This window comes from Brachyhypopomus gauderio, chromosome 18 (assembly GCF_052324685.1).
Source record: "Brachyhypopomus gauderio isolate BG-103 chromosome 18, BGAUD_0.2, whole genome shotgun sequence".
In the NCBI taxonomy this organism is placed as follows: Eukaryota; Metazoa; Chordata; class Actinopteri; order Gymnotiformes; family Hypopomidae; genus Brachyhypopomus; species Brachyhypopomus gauderio.
Window position 1 is genome coordinate 16,324,046 of NC_135228.1, and position 12,986 is coordinate 16,337,031.

The window sequence follows — 12,986 nt, forward strand, 5'->3', positions numbered from 1 at the left end:
GATTCATTAGCCACCTTTGTGATGATCGAAGGTGAGCATCTGAGATCTTATCATCCTATCCATATTACAGCTTCCATAACTCCTACAGGATGTGCCTTGCTGTAAAGATAAATGTGGCTATGAATCCAAGTGGAGCACATGCATAGACCTTGCTCTCCCCACTGAACTTTGGAGCCCATGGAGCCCCCATTACAAATGGGAATGTTAGAACATTTAAACCAGCCATCTGTTCTATATAGGCTCATTAACAACATTTCATAACCTACCTCCCTCTAGGGGTGACTTAATGTCTTGCTCTTGTGATCTTTTCCTGTTTTCTCAGTACCTCTGTTTAATGACTAATGCAAGATGTTACATGGTTGTAACATTGCTGAACACAAGATGTGAGCGATTGAGCCAATGGCAGGATTTTAACAATTTTTAAGGAAATGGATGAGCAGTTCAATAGACATGGAATTGAGCAGAACTCAAGAAAGTTCTGAGACAAGTGACACAGATAACACTAACGTACAAACACACTATAGGGCACACACGGAAGTACACATATGGACACGGACAAACGTAACCAAACATGGACACACCCGAGAGGAGGAGTCAAGGGCTGCACAGTGATAGCAAAACACACTGAGATTTAAAGATCTCACCATGCAAGCCCAAAGGATTCTTAAGAAAAACTGAATGACACAATATAGAAACATGCATATATCTTAATTTTATATATTTTAAACACCAGTAGACCAGATTAGGATGTAAAACAGCTGGTGATAAGCATTTTATGTCTTAAACTACAGCAGTAGTATCTATATGAAAACCCATTTCTATTAAGTCAAAATGTGTGATACATAGTCTGTGTGCACACAAGGAAAGATGGTGAATGTTTGTATTCTATTTAGTCCTTTTGTTTGAACTAGTTTGCTAGAAAATTCATGAACTCTGTTTGGAATTAAAAATATGAGCCATTTTTTCTCCAAAGGCCTTAATGACCTGGTTGGTTTTCTAATTTTACTTATGGTAAGGCCAAATGTCCTTAGATTTAGTTTCCTTTGTTGTTTGGCCCTTACTCCCATTTTCTCACATTTGTTGCTAGAAAACTGTGGAAACACGCCGGTGTGTACTGACCAGCTCAAGGTCATCAGGTACAGTACACCTGCAAAGATATAGAAGACCCAGTATTTCCATCTATGACTTTTGGATGATGGCACCTTAACAACTGTTAACCCAGTGTGGACTACATCCACAGATGAGGGTTAGAAGGACCTAGAAATAATAATTAAGTCATATGCTTTGCATTGCATGTTCACAGTGCTCTGGAATTCAAAGTTCATAAGAACAGAGAGGAAGCAAAACGTGAGTGTGGATATACGTAAGGAGTTTCTTTAATCTCCATGATGAATAAGGATAAGCAGCTCAAAGAGGCAAACTGTCTGAAAGCACAAAAAGAAAAGCAAACAGGCTGGCAAGCATGACTCAAAACACAAGTTACAGTTTGGAGCGTCATCTTGGGCACTGTACTGATGAGATATGAGTCGCATTTACACAGGGAAGAAACACAAGAGGCAAACAAGGCACAGGTGCTGACAGGTGCTTGACAGCCTATAATCAGGAGACTGGGAGTGAGGCAGGTGCACTGTGTGTGTATGTGTGTGTGTGTGTGTGTGTGTGTGTGCGTGCGTGCGTGCGTGTGTGTGTGTGGGTGTGTGGCATTGGGCATGTCTCTTGGGTAGGGAGCCTGATACAACAGGACAACACATGTATGCACGGACGTAATTTGGGGGGGGGGGGGGGGGGGGGGATGGGGGGACATGTCCCCCCCACTTTTTCAAAAACCGGTTTTGGTCCCCCCCAGTTTTTACGGTTAAAACCAAATATTTAAATAGCGACGAATCCATGTCCCCCCCACTTTTGAAATCAAAATTACGTCCATGCATGTATGTGCAATTACATTTAACCAGGTTACTGTTAAATTCTTGAAAATGCAAAATCTGAAATCACATATAGATATTAATAATAATAATAATAATAATAATAATAATAATAATAATAATAATACATGAGATTCATATAGCACCTTTCAAGAACGGAAAGATGCTTACAATTACATATATATATATTTCATATGATTGGCAAAATCTGATGCGCAATTAATGCTTGAGTTAATGAAACATACCTTATTTCTTAATATTTTTTGCAAATGATTTAGAATTGTACCTCAATGACTTTGAAATTATTAAAAGTATGTTATAATTATGATGTTTTACATATGATGTATCAAACAAAATGCATATTAATTTTTCTTTCAAACAAACATGACTATTTGTTGAGAACTTTCATTTTATTCACAAGTGATATATTTCAGATTCATAGATAGATAGTTGTAAGATATTCTTTACTTGATTAAGCTATCACCTAGGCCATACAAACCATGCAATGTGACTGAAGTTTAAGTGAATGCCACTCACATACATCAACTTAAGTTATGCCCACAGATTTGACCTGTGATCATTTTATGTGATAATGAGTCTTGTCCTTTGCTGGACATAACTTACAGAGCAAGGTTATACCCTAGAAGTTAGTGATGGTGACAGTTTTAGTCTCTGTACTGAGGACAAGGAGGACAAGGTTGGTGAGATGAATGTAACTAGCTGTAGGAGTCAGTCTTAGAGTCCTCACTTAGGGCAATTCCAACAGGTCCACAAGCTCCCTGTAGGTCCTGAGAAAGAGCCAGGACAGAGTCATACTTTTAGATGACATCTAACCTGTTCTTTGACACACTCCTTCAGCATGCCTTCGGAGGCCCCAAAGACAGCTGATGTCTTCTAGGCAAGCAGGAATTAGACTAATTCAGTTCCAGAATGAAACCTAGCATATACTTTTGGACATCATTTTGAAAGAATGATTTTCCTTAGAATCCTAAGATATGTTCCTCTGGCTCACTGAAGCAGAGCTACAGCCGTTCACTGACACTTGCTTACATGCCTTAGTGTCATAAAAGAAACAAGGATTTTTGCTTGGCACGTGGTTTTGCTCACTGTATGAAACCAGTTTTATACTTTTCCAGTTGAACTAGATTCCTGTTATTGCTGACCACAGGACTTCCAAGAAAAATTATTCAGAACTTTCTCGATCACTGGAGTCTACAGACGGAACTAAAAGGATTTGAGACACCGAAACTCCAAATAAACTTACCAACATGAACGTTTCCCGAAAGAGGAAGAAAAAGCAATAAAAAATAATTGAATAATCAATTTTATTTTTGTTGTTGTTTATTTATTTTTATGTTTCAACATAAAATATAGCTGCACCTGTGTTTGGCTAAACGTGTCCTACCACTTCATGGCTGAGTTGCTGTCATTTCCAATTACTTCCATTTTGTTATAGTACAGCTGCCAGTTGACTGTGGAGTAGGAGCAAGGAAATATCACGACTGGATTTATTGCACAGGTGGCATCCTATCACAGTTCCACACTGGACTTCACTGAGCTCCTGAGAGCAACCCATTCTTTCACAAATGTTTGTAAAAAACACGTTTGCACGATTAGGTTCTTAATTTTATACACCTCTGGCCATGGACATTATTGGAAAACCTGATTCCGATAATTAGGTGAGCGAATACTTTTGGCAATATAGTGTAGGTTAGAATTCAAGATACCCTTGAACCAGATAACTACTAAACTACATGAATGAATGCATTACCTAGTATTTCAAAAAGACATGAGCTCAAACTTAAACAACAAGATAAAAAAAACAATACCTAGTTGTTACCAATACCAATACAAGCAGACATAAACATACAATGTAAAGCGTAAGGACAACAAGTGCTGTCTGTGTAGTTTGTCATCATTTAACCGGTGAATCTACGTTCGAAGACCGCAAGAGACTCTGCAGTATGACCAGGTAACGGAAGATCGTTCCACCATCTCAGAGCCAGGACAGAGAACAGTCTTGAGGTTTGTCTTCTGTGATTCTTTAAGCATTGCATTTCAGGTCAAGTCACACTTGAGATTCAGAGTGCTGGTGTTACAGATAAGGCTTTAACCATGATCATCATGTAGGGAGGGGCTGGTCCATTTTTGGCTTTGTAGACAAGCAGCTGATGCATGCAGCTGCTGCAAGCCACCATCAAGAAACACTGATTGGTCTGTACAGGGTACTGCAGTGTGCTGTCAGCTTTTAACCTTCATGCAGCCTTCAGTGTTTCCAATGTAGACACAAATCAGAACTAAACAATAGCTTAGCTATCTTAAATGTTTGGGAATTAAAAAGAAATTGTACTGCCATATATTTCTAAAAACAAATAATTCATCTTATATTTAAAACAGTTACACACTAATTTTTTTTTATTCAAACTAGGCTTTTCAGACTTGATTTTGGAAAGCCGGCAAAATATGTGCTACAATAATAATTTCTTCACATTTTTTCCAGATTCTGTTAATAACTGGCCGAGGTTACTGGGTGATATGTACTTCTTGTGGGGCCCTCCTGAACTTAGGGCTTTAATGTCTTCATATGTTTGAACTTAGAACTGATGCTTGTGCAAAGAATATAGCTGATTAATGTAAAAATTAAATATTGTGCATAACAGTATGTTATAGTTCTAAATAATTTGTGCACCAAACCCAGAGTCAACACTTAATGTGTTCTTAAGCTTAAATAATTTCTCTTGAAATGAGATGTGAAATGTGAAATTCTCTTGAAATGTGAGTTCTTCACAAAGCACTGCATACTACAAAAGCAAAAAGAAACCTTTCATCTAACCGAGACAGATCTGTTAACAACACAGTCTTTGTTTATAAAACTGTCTGCACTATACTGAAATTTGAAAGCATTTAACCCTTTGAATTACAGTTATGTTATGATGAATTCCAAGTCACAATACTGAGTGCACTTAGAGTACACAAGTTTCCTCATCAAAGTGCACCTATAAAGACACACCCATTTCTTCTAAAGTATCTTTCGAGTTTACTTGTTGGTGACTTTACTGAGATTTGGATCCATGCTCTGGATTTCTGGCAAAATCTAAAAGAACATGGACATCCAGTGTCAATGGTGTGATGCACAATGGACATTAAGAATAGTGGATGGCTCCCCCTTTTGAAGAAGGAATATTCAACTGGCAAAATGTGTGAGTGTTACTCAGGAAATGACTGAGAATGGGTCAGAAATACTCAGTAGGAAGATGAAAATGAAGGACTGTAAGAGTGGTGAAATGCATTATGGGAAAGGGATATTGGATCTTGGGGACCTTTGAGCAACATACTGAGGACTGGTGAAGAAGTTTAACACGTTTTGGGATGTGAAAAAGATGCAAACTTTGATTAAGCATCTATTTATGCTAAATAAAAAAATTAACTGTGAAACTTTTATTGCGATACTAATGTCACCTGAAAAGAAAATACTACATAACCTAGACTAATTCAAAACATCTAACTTTTTTCATCAATGTAATAAAATTATGCCTGCTCTGTATAATTATCTTATCAATCAGTTGACCTCCTCGGGCATATTTAGAAGAACAGAGAAGAATTGTCACCCAGAGTATTTAATGCCTCTAAAAGTTTCATCATAATATTTATAACATGAAATTATTAGGAATATATTGCCTGGTGCCAAAGACATTATTTTACATTATTTGAACTATATAATAGTTCAAAGATAAATGTTTCACAAAAGTCAAGGCAAAATACAATCTGATGGGAACTTACTAGCTCAAATACTTCAGTCATGAAGGTAGAATTTGACCTCTTAGTATCTTCTGGTTTTACCTCCTAGACAGGAAGTATATTTTTAAGGAGTTCTTCAAAGTGTTCTTCTCACTTCTCATTCTCACAACCTGTTTTGCCTAGCAGGACGCTTCTCCTAAGTCTAAGTTCTCTGAGCTTCCCTCACCACTGGTATCCACCGCTGGGTTCTTTGGTTACTGCCATAACAGACACTGACAAGCTTTTCATCAGATCTATGTGCATCCACTTCCACAGGGAATCAGGGGAAACAGGGGCCTCAATGCCCCTACCTCCTCTGCACCTCTTTGGGAAGAACTAGTTGAAATCTTTCTGAACAGTCCTCTGACAGTCTTTTCCCATGTTTGGGCCTACCAGTTCTGTCTGGTGTTTTCCATGCCATCTGATCAAGCTCACTTCCAGATGGTGATCAGTTCACAACTCATCGCCTTGATTGACTCAAGTGTCCAAAACGTATGGCTTCAGGTCAGATGATACAACCACAAAATGAATCATTGACCTCAAGTCCAATGTGCTTTGCTACCAAATATTTTTGTAGGCATCCTTTAAGTTCAAATGTGGTGTTCATTATGAACAGACCATGGATAGCCATAGTCCAATAACATACCACCACTTAGGTTCATAAAATTGATCTTTAAATATTTTAATTTTTACAAGTGACAAAATTCTAAGACTGTAATTAAAGTTCACATACATAAAAGTCAACCTGCATTGAACCATCACATTTCAGAATAGGTCCAATATTTATCACATCGTTTTGTTTGAAGCTGAAAGACGTTAAAATATTTTTTTCTTAATTATTTATACATTTTTATACATTTAATTAATAAACATTGTTTTTTTGTATTTCTTTCCATAAACAGTCCAGTCAAATCAAAAGATGAGGGTATTCTTCCATCTACTGCATTCACATGCTTAAAGAATAGGACAAGGCAGAATAATCCTCTGTTTTAGTTATCTGCTCCTGCAGTTTGTGCTGATGAAAATGGCTCCACCCAAGATGAGGAGGAAGCCAGCTAACCATCCAACATATATGGAGGCCCCGAGTTCCCCTCTCATTGCATCTGTTGCTGTAGGACTGTAAAAGCCCACAATGATGTTGTGCGCTGACCAGCTCACAGCTGTCAAGCACAGTGCGCCAGCAATGATGTAGACTACCCCAGATGTTATTCCGTATCTCATCTTGGCATCTTGATCTTCACGGTAAAAGTTAGTGCCTCTGGCCCCAATGACCATTAACACAATACCGACTACACCTGCTGCAAGGGAGACAGAGATCAGAGCTCGACTGACCTGGAGGCTTTGAGACAGAGCCAAAATAGAGTCATATGCCTTGCACTGCATATTTCCAGTGCTCACGAATACACAGTTCATCCACAAGCCTTCCCAGAACACCTGGGCCGTCACAATGTTGGCTCCCACGAAGGCGGACACCTTCCACATTGGCAGAGCACATATCACGATGGTTCCAAGGAAGCCCACAAGAACCAGGAAGGCTGCGAAGAGTTGTCTTCCCATAATTCACAAAAATGTTGGCTATTTCAGTTCTTACGCACAAGATAAATGCATGCGGTATGATGAATACAAAATCTCAGCCAGTCTCTCCAGCTCCGAATGCACAATGAATGCATGAGATAAAACATGCAGTAGGACAAACCGTAGAAACAAATCTCTTATAGACCTGTGGCCTGATTGTGCCTCATAGATGTTTTGAAGAGAGCAGAGAGAGAAGGGGTGGGGATATTTTTTTTTCCTATCTCAGGTTTCCTGTTTGGCTTGATTCTTTATCTGCTTCTGAAAATGGAGAGAGCAAGTGAATGTGAAGGAGACGTGTAAATCAGTGAGAGAGAGAGAGAGAGAGAGAGAGAGAGAGAGAGGATGAGCAAGTATTTGTGCATGCTGAGAACACAAGGAAAGAGGGTGGGAACAGAGCAGAAAGAAAAGACTTCATTGTGTTCAACTAGAGTACACATATCAAAGTTCTACTTCAGCGCTACTGAGAACAGAAACACCGAGTAGCACTTAATAATGCCTACAGAGTTTAAACCAGTTTTCTCCATGTATTTGAGGGAAAAAGTTCTCAGGCTGAGCCAATGGAGACTACGCTTAAGACCATAATCTCTTCTAGTGGTTAAGATGACAGATAAGCAAAAGCACATTTAAAATTTGCTAAACAGGAAATTATAGATACGTACTGTAGCTTCTTTATTTACATACTTGTGTGAACACATTTAACCATTTTTCCAAGTTAGGTGAATAGCACACGTTTTACTATTAAGGATTTTTAAAGCTGATGGCCATGGGGAATTATAATGAAACATGCATTGTACACATGCACTATGCATACCAACTCAGTTCATACCCTACATTGCAAAGCACGCATTTGGATTCTGCCCAGCTCTAACCATTTAATTTTTAATACACTTTAATGACTACACCCAGGCCGTTTTTTGCGCTCCGTTTAAACGCTAGTATGACCCTCAGTTTTACATAGAACATGGACAGACTTCCTCCTACACCTAAAGCTAGGTTTATATTTAACGCGTCGCGACTGGCGCGAGGGTCCGCGCGTCAGAAGTGACGCAATCGCGGTGGCTGAGCTTTAATTAACCTGAAGTCACAAGTGAGCGCACCCATAACCCTGCAGTTTCAAACTAACGAGCATCGGTAGTACTTGCCATGCCAAATTGCTGGAAGAGAAAATAAAACCCACACCTGTAGTGACGATTTAGTTTAAACTGGGACAAGGCTTTACAGTTGAATCAAGCTTCACAAGACAGGTTATATAAAAGCGTAATTTATTAAGTAAAAATTTGACAGAGCATAATTTGATAAAAAGTCAATTTCTTGGTAGTCCTTCAGGATATGGGATCAGGTACTACACATAAGCGCCATTGCTCGGGGTCGTGGATCGTGGCGCGGTGTATTTGGCAGTATAACCACGATATTCTCTTTTGGGGCACTGGCAGCAAAGAAGCGCGCCCCCGATCATCAGCAGGCCAGCGGAACCCCAGCCAATGAAGAGAGACGCTCCCAGCTCACGTCTCTGCGCATCCGCAAGCTGGGGGTTGTAGAAGTCCCTGATGACCGAATTCGCAGACCAAGACACCGGAATCAAACAGAGGATGCCTCCGATCAGAAACAACACCCCAGCTGTGACGGACACTCTAGCTTTAGCCACGTCGTCTTCAAGGCAGTTGGTACACTTGCCACCCACGACTGCGAGCATGAGTCCAAATAGGTTGACGATAATGGAGATAACCACGAGTGCTCGGGCGGCCTGTAGGTCCTGGGGAAGGGCCAGCATAGAGTCGTACACCTTGCACTGCATCTCACCGGTGCTTTGAATCACACAGTTCATCCACAGACCTTCCCAGTAGATCTGAGCAGTCACGATGTTCTGCCCAATGAACGCTGTAACTCTCCACATCGGCAGCGCACAGATGATGATGTCGCCGAGCCAACCGATGAGAGCCAACGCCAGACCAAGGAGACCAAGTGCCGACATCGTTCGTTCTTGCGTGTACTAGCCTGCTGTTAATGGAAAAAGCCGTTAAGATGCCTGATGACCTTGGTTTACGTCGGACCTTTTATATGCCTCATTGCTAATCAGGCAGTAATTAGATTGATCATCATTGGACGCGCTAAATGCGCCAGGTGCAGTTGATCACAAAAAGCCCTAAAATGTTTAGCGCCCAATTTCATGTATTAACCCCTTTCAGAGGTACACGTCGGTGTGAGTCAGATACAAAAACGTGTTTAAGCATATGTGACGTTTTACAGTTATATAAAGTATTTTCTTTCTGATAACTAGAAAATACTTATTTCTTATTAATTTTACAAAGTAGCCTATTCTCTTTTCTATAACAATTTTATGTGGATTTTTAAAATAATGAAAATAAGAATGCCTGCTTCACTGTTTGTGACCAATTCCCTTTTAATTAATATTGAATTATCCAAAATAATGTTTTCATCATGAAAAGGTGAAAATATAGGTGGCTTTATTAAGATTGCCACTGGTCACTTCATTACCACTGTTTATTAACAAACAGCTTCTCACTGGAGCTTTTAGAAACAGCTTTTGAGAGTTAAAGAAACATTCCAGTATTATTACAAGATTTGAACCTACAAGATAAACTCAACTTAGGTTTCTACCTCATCCAGTAGCCCAGACCTCTTGGCAGCCCCACCACCAGGGAAGGCCATCCAGGTATACCCCATTATTCTCCACGATTCCAAATTTTCCAAACTAGAGAAGTAAAATGGGGGTTCCTGTAAGATCAGTGGCTTTCTACTTCCTGTATTCCTGTAAACTCATCATACTTGCATACAGACTGTTCTGATTTCATCAACATACTGTTGAGACTCCAGTAGAGTCAGAACTTAGGCCACTTAGATCACTGCATGTGAGTAACAGCAATTCAAGCAATTTAATATCCTGATTTCAGGCCTTTACCTGTATCTTTTCACGGGTATAATTGAAAAGATTACCCAGATAACTTAATTACCCAGTGCCAGGGCCCACATCTCATCCACACCATTGAAGAATGTCCTGTGGGTTGGAGAAGAATTACTGGAGGATTACCATGTTGATTACTGAGGTTTTAATGGTGAGATGGTAAAGGACCGCTACTCACGGCCTTTTGTGCTACCTGCAGCTGCCATGCATTTATTCACCACACAGTACCAGCAATGTTCATTGTGGTGGAAATTTCAATATTTCCTTTCTTTCTATGATGTATTGTATATGTTAATCATATTAGTCACGTGATAGATGTATGAGCTAGAGCTTTTTACCTATATATGTATTAATCATGTAAGTAGGACACTGAAGCCATTCAGTGTCTGGTGTGGCTCAGTAGGTCTTAGAGGAATACTGTCTTTTCTCTGCCACATCATCGGCCTGATGTTCCTATGTTGACCTCGCTCTTATCCACACTGGAGACACCAGCTGGTCTCCTAGTCTCAACATGGAAGTGGCCACGTCGGCTCTCGGACCATCACAAGACTGGCAAGCGTGGATGGGGCATGCGAGGGGAGAAGCCAATATACATTTGTCCAATCATGTGCGATTTGTGTTATGTTCATCCAGTCATATGCATTGATCACCTCATGTTCACCTCGTGGACACCGTGTGTGCTTATGATTAAAGTATAAAAGATGAGAGTTCGGAGAGGGGAATTGGCTCTCAAAGACACCTTGTGCGTTTGTAACAGGGGTCTCTGGAACTAATCCATACTTGCTTAATAAATCCATACTTGCTTAATAAATTTATTTTACTCTATTATCTTACCCAACTGCTTCTGAATTTAATTGTGCTTACCATTTAAGGGTTACAGAATTTCAACCACAATTTTAACTTAAAATACATCTGGGAGGAGATGAACAGAAGACCACCTTTGTAAAACATGTGGACATCACAAACATTTGGTAATGCCATGCTGCATCACCAATTCGCTGTAAAGTGCACATTGAGAAGGACAAAGTTCAGTTGATGAATAAGTGGCCACAACTCACAGGAGCTACAGCAGTTCCTGGGAGTTGTCAACTACTATCAGGGTTTTTTTCATGGTCTCACTCTTCAAAGGCACTTCATGCTGTCTATCTTATAAGATACAAAATGTTAAGTTAGTTTAATTCCAGTTAAACTAATTCCAGTCCTAACCCCAAACTCAATCAAGAGTTCCAAACCTCTTCTGTCATTAAAAACAGCACAAAAGGGGTCTAGGAGCATCATGGCATGGATTTCCGTGGTCAAGTAGCTGCATGCAATCCATGCATCATCAAGTACAATGCCAGGATGGAGTGATGTGATGCATGCTGCCACTGGACTCTGGATCATTGAAAATGTATTCACACCTTTTTTTGGAAATCTGATCACACTTCTCAATACAGCAGTTAGTTGGAGGAGTCTGGATTTGTGTCAGTGCCACAGCCTCCCTGAGTATTGATGCTGACCATGTCCATCTACTCGTGACCACAGTGTACCCATCCTCTGATGGCTACTTCCAGCAAGATAACGTGCCATAAAGCATGGATCATCTCAGACTGGTTTCTTGAACACATTCAATTGAGTTCAATGTACTCAAATGGCTTCCACAGTCACCAGATTTCAATCCAATAGAGCACCTTTGGGACGTGGTGGATCGGGAAATTCCCATCATGGATGTGCAGCCGACAAATCTGCAGCAACTGTGTGATGCTATCATGTCAATATGGACCAGACTCTCTGGGGAATGTTTCCAGTACCTTGTTGAATCTACGCCACGAATATATACAAAGCTTATCTAGTTCAAAGCATGGTACATGTTTGAACTGTGTAAGTTTTGATAGGTTTGTTGTTCTTTGTTTAATCTCACAGCAACAGTACCAATGGGTGTGTCTTTATCATGTGTCTTTAACTACTGGCTCCATGGTCACTATCAAACTCACAGAACTGCAAGGGACTCTTAAGACTCAAAAAACATCAGTAATGTTTAATGATCTTACCCCTTCTGATGTAAGTTGGTTAGGTTCTGTGGTTTGTGCATTTAATTTTGACCAATAAACCCTATACCAATGCTTTCTCCATGTGTACGTCTGTAATGTACACTGATTCACAGTCATAAAAGATTTTGTAAATAGCCAATAATAATATATTTTTCTAAAAATCAGTCCTTGCTTTAAAATCTACATATGGAAATCTACCATGGATCTTGTGGAAATGTGGAAGATTTTAATATCATACTCTAAACATTCATCATTAAAATACAGCCATGTCATATTATATCAACAAAATCATTATATATATATATATATATATATATATATATATATATATATATATATATATATATATATATATATATATATATGAATAGATATATATATCTATATATATACATATGTATATCTATATATATATGAATAGATTGTGAATATTATGTGGTCTTACTTTAAATGGATATAAAATACTACTGAATATGTAAATATTGATGTGCCTATAATCATGAAAATGTGAAAAAAATGAAATGTGCCATATTTGTCAAGGCCTACAAACAGTTTACATAAAATTTGATTAGAAAAACAACATAAAAAATAATACATAATTTATATTGGCTAAAATGTCAGTATCATTTTCGGCTACTTTTATTCTATTGCTTTTTAACTTTAACTGGGCACTCACACGATCCAAGCACATCTGTAGGGGTCGTCGGTCCCCCACGATTTAGTCTAATCCCACCCTTAGAGGTACGGGAGGGGGTCTAC

The 12,986-nt window shown here is 39.2% G+C and overlaps 2 protein-coding genes across 2 annotated transcripts; both read right to left on the reverse strand.

Annotated features, from left to right (window-relative positions):
• Nucleotides 1–4,842: 4,842 nt before the first annotated feature.
• Nucleotides 4,843–7,430, reverse strand: LOC143481656 (claudin-like protein ZF-A89). Its single transcript, XM_076979737.1, has one exon. It carries the CDS (start codon nt 7,254–7,256, stop codon nt 6,693–6,695), a length of 564 nt encoding a protein of 187 aa, XP_076835852.1. The 5' UTR covers nt 7,257–7,430; the 3' UTR covers nt 4,843–6,692.
• A 1,089-nt stretch (nt 7,431–8,519) lies between these two features.
• Nucleotides 8,520–9,312, reverse strand: cldnd (claudin d). The gene has a single exon (XM_076979736.1). The coding sequence runs from the start codon at nt 9,244–9,246 to the stop codon at nt 8,617–8,619; it is 630 nt and encodes a 209-aa protein (XP_076835851.1). The 5' UTR covers nt 9,247–9,312; the 3' UTR covers nt 8,520–8,616.
• Between the last annotated feature and the right edge of the window lie 3,674 nt (nt 9,313–12,986).